Source organism: Heterodontus francisci, chromosome 19 (genome assembly GCF_036365525.1).
Source record: "Heterodontus francisci isolate sHetFra1 chromosome 19, sHetFra1.hap1, whole genome shotgun sequence".
In the NCBI taxonomy this organism is placed as follows: Eukaryota; Metazoa; Chordata; class Chondrichthyes; order Heterodontiformes; family Heterodontidae; genus Heterodontus; species Heterodontus francisci.
In genome coordinates this window covers 8,838,466-8,855,286 of record NC_090389.1, presented here as the reverse complement: position 1 = coordinate 8,855,286, position 16,821 = coordinate 8,838,466, and the positions used below count along the sequence as shown (strand labels likewise).

Genomic DNA, 16,821 nt, shown 5'->3' with positions numbered 1-16,821 from the left:
TATGCTACAAGTAAAAACACATAAAATTGGATAACATCAAAATTAATTATACAGGATAGAGATTACAAAATGTACAGATATAAGGATAGGATTGTGACACTTATGAATGCAGAAGCTTAATAGTCCATACATTGTTTCGGTCGTTTGACAACTCTTCCAGATCCTGTTATGGTATAACCTTCTGGGGATGTGCACTTCACCCTTGGCTGTTTTTGGTTTACAGACATGCTGTCAATGTGTTGGTTGTTATCCTGTTGTTCCATCACACCCTCATTGTTGGAATGTGTTCTTTCGAGTCCGCTGTGCCCAATTAGAGTATTGCACACTTCTCTTAATTGGTTTTGGTTCCTCCTCAACACTGCTCCATTAAATGTTGTAACCTCGTAGGACCTAGGCTCAGTGTATACTTTGAATACCTCTGCGGGTAACCATGTTCTCATTGTGGGGTGTATGACCCTGACCTTTTATCTTGCATGTAGCTGAGGTAGTTCCGCCCCTGCATGTCGGTCATGCACCATCTTCAATCTCCCTTGTTTTTCAAGCAGTGTCTCCTGCATCTCAGAGAATTTGGACAGATGATGGCTTGGCAGAATCGTTTGCACTTGTCTGCCAAACATGATCTTTGCTGGTGACGGTGAGCCCATATCCATAGGTGTAACTCTGAGGTGGAGTATGGCAATATGAAAATCTTGTTTCGTTGTCCTACACGTCAGGATAAGTGATATAACTGTGCGAACCATTCCCTCAGCAAGGCCATTAAATCTAGGGTAATGTGGTGAGAATGTCACATGGTTTACACTCCATTTGGCACACATATCCCTGAAAGGTCTGTGCGTATACTGTGGCTCATTGTCAGAAATGATTTCTTCAGGTGCGCCGAGTAGACTGAATATGGCACTCAATGTGGCTGCGATGACCGTGCTTGAAGTGTCTTTTACTTGTCTGACAATTGGAAATTTGGAGAAATAATTGATGACTAAGATAAAGTCGTTTCCATTAATGGAAATAGATCAGTGGCGATTTTGGACCAAGGGTCTGACGGAATCTCGTGAGGGTTTAGAGGTTCTTTGCATTGTTTTGGCTGGTGGCTCTGGCAAACTTTTCGATGTCGCCGTTGATCCCTGGCCAATAAGTAGTGTCTTGTGCCAGTCGTCTCGTTTGCTCTATGCCTGTATGGCTTTGGTGAAGTTGTGACAAGATGTCCTGTCAGAGAACTTTGGGCACAACCACTTGTTTTCCTTTGAAAGTGACGCCCCTCGAGATAGCGAGTTCATCTGTACAAGGCCAAAAGCATCTGAGGGTTTCTGGCATCTCTTTTACTGTATCAGGCCAACTTTCCACATTCTCCACAGTATGGGTCATTGGCTGTTTCTGATTGCAGTTGGTCACATTTGTGCTGATTTTGAGCATATCTTCCACCTCTATGCTGTCTACTTGTAGATCCAGTGGAACTTCTTCATTCATTTGGATTTGGCAGTCTGCTCAGTGCCTCCTAGGTGGCCATTTTGGTACCCAGTATGTAGCAGACATCGAAGTCGTACCCCTGTACTTTCACTAAGAGTTGCTGTAGCCGAGGTGGTGTGCTTGTCAACGGTTTGCACCAGATCATCTCCAGTGGCTTGTGGTCGGTTTCCACAGTGAACTGCTTACCGAACAGGTAGGTGTGGAACCTTGTGTTCCAAACACCAGAGCAAGTGTTTCACGCTCAATGTTTGATTATTGGATTATGCTGAGGATAAACATTTGGATCCGAATGCAATTGGTTTGCCATCCTGCAGGATGCACACTCCTAGCCATTTTTGTGAGGAGTCGACTTCCAGGCTTGTCTTCTTGCTTGGATCAGAGTACTGCAGGGTACAGTTTCTGTTGACAGAGCTTGTTTGAGAGACTCAAACATATGCTGATGGTCCTCCTGCTATATATATGGTACGTCTTTCTTTAAGAGCTCTCTCAGTGATGATGCTTTGTCAGAAAAATTTGGAATGTATGATGCCAAGAAGGTGAAAAATCCAAGACATGTTGCATGTCTTATGGAGTAGGCATAAGCCTTACATCTTTGACTGCCTGGGTCAGGATGTATTCCACAACCTGAATAGGTGTAGCTTAGGAAATTGATTTGGCTTATATTCACCTGGTCCTTCTTGCTGTTAAAAACAAACCCTTTATGACGAACTACTGCCATCAGTGAATGAAGATTTTGATCATGCTCTTCTTTGGTTTCGCCCATCACTGCAGTATCATTGTCAATGCATATAATCCGGGCACATTTTCTATAGTTCTGTCCATAAGCTGCTTAAACAGATCTTGACTGACAGATAAGCCAAAGGGTAGTCTCTGGAAGCAATATCTTCCAAATGGTGTTCTGAAGGTGGTGACTTCTTGAGATTCCTTAGCTAGGTGTACCGACCAATATCCATGTTTAGCTTCCAGCTTGTAGAAGAATTTGGCTGCTGTGAACTTGGGATTCAATTCCTCTGGTGTTAGAATCTTTAGGGGGCATCTCTTTAGGGAGAGGTTTAGATGCCTCGGATCTAGACATACCCTGATTGCTCCATTCTTCTTTGGTATGCACGTAATTGAGTTGCACCAGTCTGTATGATAATGCACATGATGGATGATGTCATTGCATTCAGTGTCATCCAACTTGCGCTGAAGCTTTTCTTGTATGTGAACGCTGCATTTTCTAGGAGGGTCGATTGACGGAATTGCATCCTCTCTGAGGTGCAATACGGCATCGCCTTTGAAATCTCCTATGGCATCGAGCCTGTCCGGGTCCATTTTTAGTCAGTCGTGGACTGACTCAACGTGGGTCCCCTTGGTCTCCTCTGCTGTAACCTCATGGATAATCACAATGTTGAGGCCCTGACACGCTGGTAGTCCTGCCACTGCTAGTCTGCTTGTGTCGACGAGATAAAATATTTGTGGTTTTCATGCTGACTTGCCATAGCTGCATTGCATTATTAGTGTGCACTGCATGGGATGGGTGACCCATTGTATGCAGTTAACTTCGCAGTTGTCATTTGCATCATTAATTTCCAACGATCCTGGTACATATCCTTCAGAATTCAGACTGGTAAGATATTTGCACCAGCTTTGGTGTCAGTCTAAATCCCGAGTGTGTTTGTCAACTTACTTTGGGAACATGTAGTTAATAGTAGCAAAAGCTTCCAGTTGTTTGACTTCACCAACACAATGTGTCAGGTTTACAATGTGAAACGCCTGTTCATCTTCTGGCTGAGAAACGCTCCACTCTGAGCCTTGTCTCGGGTCTATTTCCTAGTAAATCTCCTCTGCACCCTTTCCAAAGCTTCCACATCCTTCCTATAATGCGGTGACCAGAACTGCACGCAATACTCCAGGTGCGGCCTCACCAGAGTTTTGTACAGCTGCAGCATGACATCATGGCTCCGAAACTCGATCCCCCTACTAATAAAAGCTAACACACCATATCCCTTCTTAACAGCCCTATTAACCTGGGTAGCAACTTTCAGGGATTTATGTACCTGGACACCAAGATCTCTCTGCTCATCTACACTACCAAGAATCTTCCCATTAGCCCAGTACTCTGCATTCCTGTTACTCTTTCCAAAGTGAATCACCTCACACTTTTCCGCATTAAACTCCATTTGCCATCTCTCAGCCCAGCTTTGCAGCCTATCTATGTCCCTCTGTTCCCTACAACATCTTTCGGCACTATCCACAACTCCACCGACCTTCGTGTCATCCGCAAATTTACTAACCCACCCTTCTACACCCTCATCCAGGTCATTTATAAAAATGACAAACAGCGGTGGCCCCAAAACAGATCCTTGCGGTACACCACTAGTAACTAAACTCCAGGATGAACATTTGCCATCAACCACCACCCTCTGTCTTCTTTCAGCTAGCCAATTTCTGATCCAAAGCTCTAAATCACCTTCAACCCCATACTTCCATATTTTCTGCAATAGCCTACCGTGGGGAACCTTATCAAATGCCTTACTGAAATCCATATACACCACATCCACTGCTTTACCCTCATCCACCTGTTTGGTCACCTTCTCGAAAAACTCAATAAGGTTTGTGAGGCACGACCTACCCTTCACAAAACCTGCTGCAATATGAAAATCAACTGGCAAGAAATTTTAAAAAAACAGATTGTACGAGCTTTTCCAACTATGTAAAAAGGAAGAGAGAAGCAAAAGTAAACGTGGGACCCTTAGAGGCTGAGACATGATAAATTATAATGGGGAATAAAGAAATGGCAGAGACGTTAAACAAATATTTTGTGACTGTCTTCACAGTAGAAGACACACAAAAATATCAGAAATAGGGAGCAGCTAACACCACCACCACCAACAGCAACTTATATTTATATAGCCCCTTTAACATATAAAATGCCACAAGATGCTTCACAGGAGCATCATAGAAACACAGAAAATAGGAGCAGGAGTAGGTCATTCGGCCCTTCGAGCCTGCACCGCCATTCAATATGACCATGGCTGATCGTCCAAACTCAGTACCCTGTTCCCGCTTTCTCCCCATATCCCTTGATTCCTTTAGCCCTAAGAACTAAACTAACACTTTCTTGAATATATTTAATGATTTGGCCTCAACTGCTTTCTGTGGTAGAGAATTCCATAGGTTCACCACTCTCTGGGTGAAGAAATCCCGCTTCTCAGTCCTAAATGGGTTACCCCTTATCCTTAGATTGTGACCCCTCGTCCTGGACTCCCCCACCATCGTGAACATCATTCCTGCATTTAGTCTGTCCAGTCCTGTTAGAATTTTGTAGGTTTCTATGAGATCCCCTCTCATTCCTCTAAACTCTTCCGAATGCAAGCCTAATCGACCCAATATCTCTTCATACGTCAGTCCTGTCATCCCAGGAATCAGTCTGGTGAACCTTCGCTGCACTCCCTCCATAGCAAGAACATCCTTCCTCAGATAAGGAGACTAAAACTGCAGACAATACTCCAGATGTGGTCTCACCAAGGCCTTGTATAATTGCCACAAGACATCCTTGCTCCTGTACTCGAATCCTCTCGCTATGAAGGCCACATACCATTTGCCTTCTTAACTGCCTGCTGCACCTGCATGCTTACTTTCAGCGACTGGTGCACAAGTATGCAAAATCTGACAAAAGGAAATATTAGGTCAAATGATCAAAAGCTTGGTCAAAAAGGCAGATTTTAAGGAGTGTCTTAAAGCAGGAAAGAGAGCTAGAGAGGCAGAGAAGAGTAGGGAGGGTATTAAAGATCTTGTGGCCTTGGCAATTGAAGGTGTGGCCACCAATGGTGGAACGATTAAAATCAAGGACGCATAAGAGGCTAGAATTAGAAGAGTGCAGATATCTTGGAGGGTTGTGGGGCTGGAGGAGATTGCAGAGATAGGGAGGGGTGAGGCCATGGAGAGATTTGAAAACAAGGATGAGAATTCTAAAATCAAGACATTGCTTGACTGGGAGACATTGTAGGTCAGCGAATACAGCGGTGATGGGGGAATGGGACCTAGTGCAAGTTAGCAGAGTTTTGGATGACCTGAAGTTTATGGAGAGTGAAATGTGGGAGACGAGCCAGGAGTGCATTGGAATAGTCAAAGCGAGAGGTTACGAAGACATGAATGAATGTTTCAGCAGCAGATGAGCTGAGACAGGGGAGAAGTTGTGTGATGATGTGGAGGTAGAAATAGGTGGTCTTAGTGATGGCATGAATATGAGGTTGGAAGTTCATCTTGGGATCAAAAGTGACGCCAAGGTTGCAAACAGTCTGGCTTAATGTCAGGGAGAGGGAGGGGGTTGGATTTTCATTATGGAGGCAGGAAACAGGAACTGGGTCTGGTTATGGCTCTGAAGCCTGCCTCCTCTGGGAAGCTGATACAGATTGCAAGTGGGGAGGCGGTGGCATAGTGCTAATGTCACTGGACGAGTAACCCAGAGCCCCAGGCTAATGTGGCAGATGTTGGAATTCAATTAATAAATCTGGAATGAAAAAGCTAGTCGAGTGGTGATCGTGAAGCCATTGTCAATTGTTGCAAAAACCCATCTGCTTCACGAATGTCCTTTCGGGAAGGAAATCTGCAGTCCTTAACTGGTCTGGCCTACATGTGACTGCAGACCCACAGCAATGTGATTGACTCTTAAATACCCTCTGAAATGGCCTAGCAAGCCACTCAGTTGTATCAAACTGCGACAAAGTCTAAGAAAAGGAATGAAACCGGATGGACCACCCGGCATCGATCTAGGCACTAGAAACAACAACAGCCAACCCAGCCCTGTCAACCCTGCATATACCAGTGCAGAGACTTTCTTACTAACATCTGGGGGCTGTGCCAAAATTGGGAGAGCTATCCCACAGACCAGTCAAGCAATAGCCTGACAATTATACTCACGGAATCATACCTTACAGACAATGTCCCAGAAACTTCCATCACCATCCATGGGTATGTCCTGTCCCACTGGCAGGACAGACCCACCAGAGGTGGCGGCACAGTGGTATACCATCGAGCGGGTGTTGCCCTGGGAGTCCTCAACATTGACTCCGGATCCCATGAGGTTTTATAGCATCAGGTTAAACACGGACAAGGAAACTTCCTGCTGATTACCACCTACAGACCTGGCTCAGCTGATCATTCAGTGCTTCTCCATGTTGAACATCAATTGAAAGAAGCACTAAGGGTAGTAAGGGCACAGAATGTACTCTAATTGGGGGGGCTTTGATGTCCATCAGTACTGACTGAGCTGGCTGGGTTCTAAAGGACATAGCTGCTAGACTGGGTTTGCAGCAGGTGGTGAGGGAATCAACAAAAGGGAAAAATCTACTTAACCTCACCAATCTACCTGTTGCAGGTGCATCTGTCCAAGACAGTTTTGGTAGGAGTGACGACCGCACAGTCTTTTTGGAGGCAAAGTCTCGTCTTCACACTGAGGGTACCCACCATCGTACTGTGTGGCACTACCACCATGCTAAATAGGATAGATTTCGAACAGATCTAACAACTCAAAACTGGGTATCCATGAGGCGCTGTGGGCCATCAGCAGCAGCAGAATTGTACTCAACCACAAACTGTAACCTCATGGCCCGGCATATCCCCAACTCTACCATTACCATCGTGCCACAGGATTAACCCTGGTTCAATGAAGTGGGCATGCCAGGAGCAGTACCAAGCATACCTCAAAATGAGGTGTCGACCTGCTGAAGCGACAACACAGGATTACTTCCATGCAAAACAGCAGAAGCAGCATGCAATAGACAGAGCTAAGCGATCGCACAACCAACGGATCAGATCTGAGCTCTGCACTCCTGCCACATCAAGTCATGAATGTTGGTGGACAATTAAACAACTGACAGGAAGAGGAGGCTCCACAAATAGCCCCATCCTCAATGATGCGGGAGCCCAACACATCATGCAAAAGACAAGGCTGAAGCATTTGCATCCATCTTTTGCCAGAAGTGCCAAGTGGATGATCATCTCCACTTCTGATCTTATGATGGAGGGAAGGTCATTGATGAAGCAGCTGAAGATGGTTGGGCCTAGGACACTACCCTGAGGAACTCCTGCAGTGAGGTCCTCGGACTGAGATGATTGACCTCCAGCAACCACAACTATCTTCCTTTGCGCTCAGTGTGACTCCAACTAGCGGACAGTTTTCCCCCTAATTCCCATTGTCTCCGTTTTGCTAGGGCTCTTTGAGGCCATACTCGGTCAAATGCTGTCTTGATGTGAAGAGCAGTCACTCTCACCTCACCTCTTGAGTTCAGCTCTTTTGTCCATGTTTGAACCAAGGCTGTAATGAGGTCAGGAGCTGAGTGGCCCTGGCGGAACCCAAACTGAGTGTCACTGAGCAAGTTATTGCTAAGCAAGTGCTGCTTGATAGCACCATCGACGACACCTTCCATCACTTTACTGATGATTGAGAGTAGGTTGATGGGGCGGTAATTGACCAGGTTGGATTTGTCCTGCTTTTTGTATGCAGGACATACCTGGGCAATTTTCCACATTGCTGGGTAGATGCCAGTATTGTAGCTGTACTGGAACAGCTTGGCTCGGGGCGCGGCAGGTTCTGGAGCACAGGTCTTCAGTACTATTGCTGGAATGTTGTCAGCGCCCATCGCCTTTGCAGTATCCACTGCCTTCAGTTGTTTCTTGATATGACGTAGATTGAATTGAATTGGCTGAAGACTGGCATCTGTGATGCTGGGGACTTCAGGAGGTGGCCGAGATGGATCATCCACACTGCACTTCTGGCTGAAGATTGTTGCAAATGCTGCAGCCTTATCATTTGCACTGATCTGCTGGGCTCCCCCATCATTGAGGATGGGGATATTTGTGGAGCCACCTCCTCCAGTCAGTTGTTTAATTGTTCATCGCCATTCACGACTGGATGTGGCAGGACTACACAGCTTACATCTGATCCGTTGTTTATGGGATCGCTTAGCTCTGTCTATTGCATGCTGCTTACGCTGTTTGGCATGCAAGTAGTCCTGTGTTGTAGCTTCACCAGTTTGACACGTCATTTTGAGGAATGGCTGGTGCTGCTCCTGGCATGCCTTCCTACACTCTTCATTGAACCAGGGTTGGTCCCCCGGCTTGATAGTAATGGTAGAGTGGTGGATATGCCGTGCCATGACATTACAGATTGTGGTTGAGCACAATTCTGCTGCTGCTGATGGCCCACAGTGCCTCATGGATGCCCAGTTTTGCATTGCTCGATCTGTTCGAAATCTATCCCATTTAGCACGGTGGTAGTGCCACACAACATGATGGAGGGTATACTCAATATGAAGACGGGACCTTGTCTCCACAGGGACTGTGCGGTGGTCACTCCTACCAATACAGTCATGGATAGATGCATCTGCGGCAGGCTGATTGGTGAGGACGAGGTCAAGTATATTTTTCCCTCTTGTTAGTTCCCTCACCTCCTGCTACAGATCCAGTTTAGCAGCTATATCCTTTAGGACTCGGCCTGCTTGGTCAGTATTGATGCTACCGAGCCACTGTTGGTGGTGGACATTGATCTCCCCCACCCAGAGTACATTCTGCACCCTTGCCACCCTTGGTGCTTTCTCCAAGTGCTGTTCAACATGGAGGGGGTACTGATTCATCAGCTGAGGGTGGAGGGGGGGGGTGGACGGTAGGTGATAATCAGCAGGAGGTTTCCTTGCCCATGTTTGACCTGATACCATGAGATTTCATGGGGTCCAGAGTCAATGTTGAGGACTCCAGGGGCAACTCCCTCCTGACTGTATACCACTGTGCCGCCACCTCATCTGGGTCTGTCCTGCTGGTAGGACAGCAGCCCCCAGATGTTCGTAAGGAGGACTTTGCAGGGTCGACAGGGCTGCTTTTGCCATTGTCGTTTCCGGTCCCTATGCCGGGTGGTCTGTCCGGTTTCATTCCTTATTGACTTTGTCGCGGTTAGATACAACTGAGTGCCTTGCTAGGCCATTTCAGTTAAAAGTCAACCACATTGCTGTGGGTCTAGAGTCACATGTAAGACCAGGTAAGGACAGCAGATTTCCTTTCCTAAAAGACATTAGTGAACCAGATGGGTTTTTACAACAATCGACAATGGTTTCATGATCACCACTAGTCTAACCTTTAATTCCAGATTTATTAATTGACTTCAAATTCCACCTTCTGCCGTAGTGGGATTCGAACCCATGTGCCCAGAGCAATAACCTGGGTCTCTGGGTTGCGAGTCCAGTGACAATACCACTAGGCAATGGAGACCTTGACGGCTGCAGGTAGTGGACTGCCAATGGGGCTTCAGGTCATTGTGGATCAGAGCACACAGGATCGAGACCATCTGCCTGGATGGGTGCAGCCTCCTATGGCACTGGCGCTCCGACATTTGCAGGTAGCTGACTCAGGGGCTGTGCACCTGATGTCTTGCATAGCACCCATGCGCTTTCTGGCCTCCTGCTGTCCAGGAGGTTGCATCTGCTGAAGCTCATCCTGGCTGCTCTGTTCAATGTCAGAGTAGTCTGTTCCCATCTGAACTCTCAGCTGGACTTTGTATGTTCGCCAGGCCTTCACCTTCTAACCCCAGCTGGCCCTGTGATGCCAGTGGCTCACATCCCTCTCTGCTTTCCTGCCACTTACCAATGAGAGATTCAACTTTTCCAGCTACAGCAATAACTGCACTGAGACAAATCTGAAGCAGATGAGCTTCATTTGCTGCCTCTGCTTTCTTTCAATCAGCACTTGCCATAGCCCTCATGGCCCTCCACACTGTTCATGTCTTCACAACCCTGTCGTAATATCCCCATGGCATCGTCCCTGTTCCCAGTCTTCAAAAATTGTGAACTGATATTGACAAACCTGTTCATGAGCTCTTTAATGATCTCAACAGGCACTTAAATGGAAGCATGTGCGCAAGCCATTCCCATGGCTGCCGTCGTCCCCTTAAAAATGGCATTGCCTTTCAGAGGTGGCGGGTTCCAGTGTCAACCTCCGTGAACGCAATCTTCAAATCACACTTGCCTCCGTTCCCTCACTCAGTGGGCTTTGATAATCTGGTTCATGGAGTTGGTAGCTTGGGAATGAAGTTTGGAGCAGGGACTGAAAACAATGGCTTCAGTCATCCTAATATTTAATTGGAGGAAATTTCTGCTAATCCAGTACTGAATGTTGGATAGGCAGTCTGATAATTTAGCAACAGTGCAGGAGTCGAAAGAAGTGGTGGTGAGATAGATAGAGCTGAGTGTCATCAGCATACATGTGAAAACTAAGGCCGTGCTTTCGGATGATGTCGCCGAGGGGCAGCAAGTAGACAAGAAATCGGAGGGGGCCAAGCGTCGAACCTTGGGGGACACCAGAGGTAATGGTGCAAGAGCAGGAAGAGAAGTTATTGCAAGTGATTCTCTGGCTACGAATCAATAGATAAAAATGGAACCAGGTGAGAACAGTCCCACCTAGCTGGATGACAGTGGAGAGGTGTTGGAGGAGGATGATGTGGTCAATTGTGTCAAAGGCTATAGTCAGATCAAGAAGGATGAGGAGGGAACGTTTACCTTTGTCACAGTCACATAGGATGTAATTTGTGACTTTGTTAAGAGCTGTTTCGGTCCTGTGGCGGAGTGAAGACCTGATTGGAGAGATTCAAACATGGAGTTCTGATAAAGCTGGGAATGGAGTTGAGAGGCGATAACACTTTCAGGGACTTTGAAGAGGAAAGGGAGGTTGGAGATGGGACAGTAGTTTGCAAGGGCAGTGGGGTCAAGGATTGGTTTTTTGAGAAGAGGGGGGATTGTTAATTGGATCCAAGCCAAATGGTGAAGAATGAATCTAGACGCAGATCCTTTTCTTGATAGTTGGTTTATTCACAGAATACAGCATTACATATTTCTGCCGATTGCAAATCCACACCCTGTGTCCCAGAAGGCCGTCTTTTTATCTCCTCTCAGAGCTTCATTGAACAATGTCCATCACCTGTTTATTTTAACAACAAAATTAACCTACCATTAATAGTGATAACAGCAGATTTAAAGGTGAGAGGGACAACACCTGAAGCAAGAGAGAACTGTTTACAATATCGGCTACCATCGGGAGCAGGAGGGGAAGTTGGCTGATCAGTTTAGTGGGAATAGGATTAAGGGAACAGGAGGTGGGTCTCATGGACAAGATGATCTCAGAGAGAGCATGAGGGGAGTTAGGAGAGAAACTAGAGGATGATGCGAGTTCAGGGCTAGGGCAAGGGGGAGCATTATAGGAAGTTGAGCCAGATGGGCTAGTGGAAGGGAGGGATGTGGCAGAGGCAGCTGATTGTATGGTCTCGATCTTAGTGACAAAGAAGTCCATGGGTTTAATGACAATGATGCACTTAAAGTAATTAATATTGGTAAAGAAAAAGTATTGGATAAATTAATGGGATTGAAAGCTAACAAATGCCCTGGGCCTGACATCCTACATCCTGAGATTCGAAGAAGAGCTGGGCACAGAGAAAGTGGATACAGTTGCAATCATGCAAATTTTCCTAGTTTCTTGATGGTCCCTGTGGATTGTAAGATAGCGTAAGTAACACCACCAGTCTAGAAAGGAGGGAGCGAGAAAACAAGGAACTACAGGCCAGTTAGCCTGGCATGAGACGTTGGGAAAATGCTGGAATCCATTCGTAAGCAAGTGGAAACAGTGCACTTGGAAAATCATGATTTGGCAAAGTCAATAGGATTTTATGAAAAGGAAATAGTATCCTTATACATGAAACACTGAAAGTTAACATGCAGATACAGCAAGCAATTAGAAACACAAATGGTATTTTGGCCTTTATTGCAATGTAGTTGGAGTACAAAAGTAAGGAAGTCTTGCTGCAATTGTCCAGGGCTTTGGTGAGATCACACCTAAAGTATTGTGCACAGTTTTGGTCTCCGTACCTAAGGAAGGATATACTTGCTTTAGAGGGTGTGCAGCAAAGATACACTAGATTGATCCCTGGGTTGACAGAGTTGTCCTGTATGGAGAGATTGAGTAGAATGGGTCTACATTCTGGAATTTAGAAGAATAAAAGATGATCTCATTGAAACATATAAGATTCTGAGAGGGCTGGAGAGGCTAGATGCTGAGAGGCTATTTCCATTGGCTGAAGAGTCTAGAACTATGGGCATAGCCTCAGGATAAGGGACAGCCATTTCGGATTCAGATGAGGAAAAATTTCTTGCCTCAGAGGGTTGTGAATCTTGAGAATTGTCTACCCCAGAGAGCCGTGGATGCTCAGTTGTTGAGTATATTCAAGGCTCAGATCGATGAATCTTTGGACTCTAAGGGTTATGGGGATCAGGTGGGAGAGAGTTGAGGTCAAATATCAGCCATTATCTTATTAAATGGATTAGGAGGTCCGAAAGGCTGAATGGCCTACTTCTGCTCCTCCTGTGATGATTTGAAAACAAGGGTGAGAATTTTAAAATCAAGGTATTGCCAGACCAGGTGTCAATGTAGGTCAGAGAGCACAAGGGGGATGGGTGAATGTCTGCCTTTACACATATATGTATGTGCAGTGCTGTGTAATCGCTATTAAATACTCTTTTGATGCACAATATTTTATGTAAAAGACCTTTCTACTTCTCAACACCACGCATGATAGCTTCAAATTACTTTCATTTATAGTCTCAACTATAATAGAAACGCAACTAGTTACCAGACTCATCAGCAATTGTTGATGTGTCTCCTAGCGTCCGGGAATGGCAGCAAAATCTGCGGAGCTATAATTAACAGTAGAAATAGAAGGGATGGGGAGTGGTACTGACTTGCTGAATCCGCAAGGTTGGTGATTTTATGGGTTGCTTATAAAGAACTTCGGGCTAGTAATAACGATGGTCATGTGATTCTTCCCAGCACCTTTTAAAATAGTAAATTATACTTTAGGAATAAGAAACTGCTAATAAGGCAAACAGACTGATTGTTTTGTCACAGATTAATATCTACTGATGATCTCCTTCAATCCCTTCTTTCTACAAAAAGCTGTCAGTTGTTTCTCCACCCATTTCTGTTGCCCGCTTCCCTGTGATTACTGCACAGCTCCATCACCGTTTCGATGAAAATGTTTCCTCTAGCTTCCCTCCTTTATTTATAACTACAGTTCCCCTGTAATTCGAACAGTTTGCCTTTTCTCATCCTTGTCTTTTCTTCTTATGTTGGTATATGCTTGAAAGTTCTCTTCATAACCTTGCAATCCTTGATCAGATCAGTCATTCACAACCAGCCAGTACTTGTACCTGCAAGTTTCATATTCTAGTTGAATTTTTAGCTGAGCACACTTGTTGACAGAAGAAGGTTAATCCCCCTGATAAAACTCAAATCATTACACTTGTAATTGTTTCACTGGAAGTTCCTTTCTCTGCAGTAGTGATGGTGACTGGGTTGTGATGCACTCAGCTCTTAGTGTCCATTGGCTGTCCCCTCAGTTCCTTCTGATTAACTAGCTTTGTTCTGCCATATCAGGGTTGTCTGGTGTTATGTGTCAATATCTGTGGCCTGGTCTGAAAATGCACCCCTGATTCACTGTCTCTTCCATTCGTTTCTCCCAATCAGCTGTATGATGACCATAAACACCTATTTGAAATCAAAGAGAACATTGCCACCACGCTGGTGGAAAGAGTGGCTGGTGATATCGAGAAGCTTTTGGACAAGAAGGTTGAAGCTCTGGAGGTAGGGATTTTATAACTATGTCCTCTTTAGCCTCAAAGATATTTGTTTCCTCGCTGAATTGAGAATTTTCACGACATGGGTGGCTTTGTGATCTGGTGCTTCCAGTGAGCCTGGTTGGGAGATGGACTGTGGGCCTGTGGTATCCTGAGGTTGGAGAGTCTGGTTGGGAGATGGATGGTGGGCCTGTGGTATCCTGAGGTTGGAGAGCCTGGTTGGGAGATGGATGGTGGCCCTGTGGTATCCTGAGGTTGGAGAGCCTGGTTGGGAGATGGATGGTGGGCCTGTGGTATCCTGAGGTTGGAGAGCCTAGTTGGGAGATGGATGGTGGGCCTCTGATATCCTGAGGCTGGAGAGTCTGGTTGGGAGATGGACTGTAGGCCAGTGGTATCCAGAGGTTGGAGAGCCTGGTTGGGAGATGGATGGTGGCCCTGTGGTATCCTGAGGTTGGAGAGCCTGGTTGGGAGATGGATGGTGGGTCTGTGGTATCCTGAGGTTGGAGAGCCTGGTTGGGAAATGGACTGTTGGCCTGTGATATCCTGATGTCGGAGAGCCTGGCTGGGAGATGGACTGTAGGCCTGTGATATCCTGAGGTCGGAAAGCCTGGTTGGGAGATGGACTGTGAGCCTGTGATATTCTGAGGTCGGAAAGCCTGGTTGGGAGATGGACTGTGTGCCTGTGATATCCTGGGTTCCAAGATCCTGGTTGGGAGATGGACTGTAGGCCTGTGATATCCTGAGGTCGGAAAGCCTGGTTGGGAGATGGACTGTGGGCCTGTGATATTCTGAGGTCGGAAAGCCTGGTTGGGAGATGGACTGTGTGCCTGTGATATCCTGTGGTCCAAGATCCTGGTTGGGAGATGGACTGTAGGCCTGTGATATCCTGAGGTCGGAAAGCCTGGTTGGGAGATGGACTGTGGGCCTGTGATATTCTGAGGTCGGAAAGCCTGGTTGGGAGATGGACTGTGTGCCTGTGATATCCTGAGGTCCAAGATCCTGGTTGGGAGATGGACTGTGGGCCTGTGATATTCTGAGTTTGGAAAGCCTGGTTGGGAGATGGACTGTGTGCCTCTGATATCCTGAGGTCCAAGAGCCTGGTTGGGAGATGGACAGTGGGCCTGTGATATTCTGAGGTCGGAGAGCCTGGTTGGGAGATGGACTGTGGGCCTGTGATATTCTGAGGTCGGAAAGCCTGGTTGGGAGATGGACTGTGGGCCTGTGATATTCTGAGGTCCAAGAGCCTGGTTGGGAGATGGACTGTGGGCCTGTGATATTCTGAGGTCCAAGAGCCTGGTTGGGAGATGGACTGTGGGCCTGTGATATTCTGAGGTCCAAGAGCCTGGTTGGGAGATGGACTTTGGGCCTGTTTGGGAGATGGACTGTGTGCCTGTGATATCCTGAGGTCCAAGGCCCTGGTTGGGAGATGGACTGTGGGCCTGTGATATCCTGAGGTCGGAGAGCCTGGTTGGGAGATGGACTGTGGGCCTGTGATATCCTGAGGTCCAAGAGCCTGGTTGGGAGATGGACTGTGGGCCTGTGATATTCTGAGGTCCAAGAGCCTGGTTGGGAGATGGACTGTGGGCCTGGTTGGGAGATGGACTGTGGGCCTGTGATATCCTGAGGTCGGAGAGCCTGGTTGGGAGATGGACTGTGGGCCTGGTTGGGAGATGGACTGTGGGCCTGTGATATTCTGAGGTCGGAAAGCCTGGTTGGGAGATGGACTGTGTGCCTCTGCTATCCTGAGGTCCAAGAGCCTAGTTGGGAGATGGACTGTGGGCCTGTGATATCCTGAGGTCAGAGAGCCTGGTTGGGAGATGGACGTTGGGCCTGTGATATCCTGAGGTCGGAGGGCCTGGTTGGGAGATGGACTGTGGGCCTGGTTGGGAGATGGACTGTGGGCCTGTGATATCCTGAGGTCGGAGAGCCTGGTTGGGAGATGGACTGTGGGCCTGGTTGGGAGATGGACTGTGTGCCTCTGCTATCCTGAGGTCCAAGAGCCTGGTTGGGAGATGGACTGTGGGCCTGTGATATCCTGAGGTCGGAGAGCCTGGTTGGGAGATGGACTGTGGGCCTGGTTGGGAGATAGACTGTGGGCCTGTGATATCCTGAGGTCGGAGAGCCTGGTTGGGAGATGGACTGTGGGCCTGGTTGGGAGATGGACTGTGGGCCTGGTTGGGAGATGGATTGTGGGCCTGTGATATCCTGAGGTCGGAAAGCCTGGTTGGGAGATGGACAGTGTGCCTCTGATATCCTGAGGTCCAAGAGCCTGGTTGGGAGATGGACTGTGGGCCTGGTTGGGAGATGGACTGTGGGCCTGTGATATTCTGAGGTCGGAGAGCCTGGTTGGGAGATGGACTGTGTGCCTCTGCTATCCTGAGGTCCAAGAGCCTGGTTGGGAGATGGACTGTGGGCCTGTTATATCCTGAGGTCGGAGAGCCTGGTTGGGAGATGGACTGTTGGTCTGTGATATCCTGAGGTCGGAGAGCCTGGTTGGGAGATGGACTGTGGGCCTGTGATATCCTGAGGTCCAAGAGCCTGGTTGGGAGATGGACTGTGGGCCTGGTTGGGAGATGGACTGTGGGCCTGTGATATCCTGAGGTCGGAGAGCCTGGTTGGGAGATGGACTGTGTGTTTCTGCTATCCTGAGGTCCAAGAGCCTGGTTGGGAGATGGACTGTGGGCCTGTGATATTCTGAGGTCGG

The 16,821-nt window shown here is 47.3% G+C and overlaps 1 protein-coding gene across 7 annotated transcripts in view; it reads left to right on the top strand.

Moving 5' to 3' along the window:
- cacna2d2a (calcium channel, voltage-dependent, alpha 2/delta subunit 2a) overlaps positions 1-16,821 on the top strand; it is a 1,382,174-nt gene that overhangs the window by 284,148 nt on the left and 1,081,205 nt on the right. For all 7 annotated transcript variants that reach the window (XM_068051351.1, XM_068051350.1, XM_068051349.1 and 4 more), the window contains exon 3: positions 14,008-14,124. In XM_068051351.1, the coding sequence (XP_067907452.1) occupies positions 14,008-14,124 (117 nt within the window). The remainder of the gene's footprint in view (positions 1-14,007; positions 14,125-16,821) is intronic.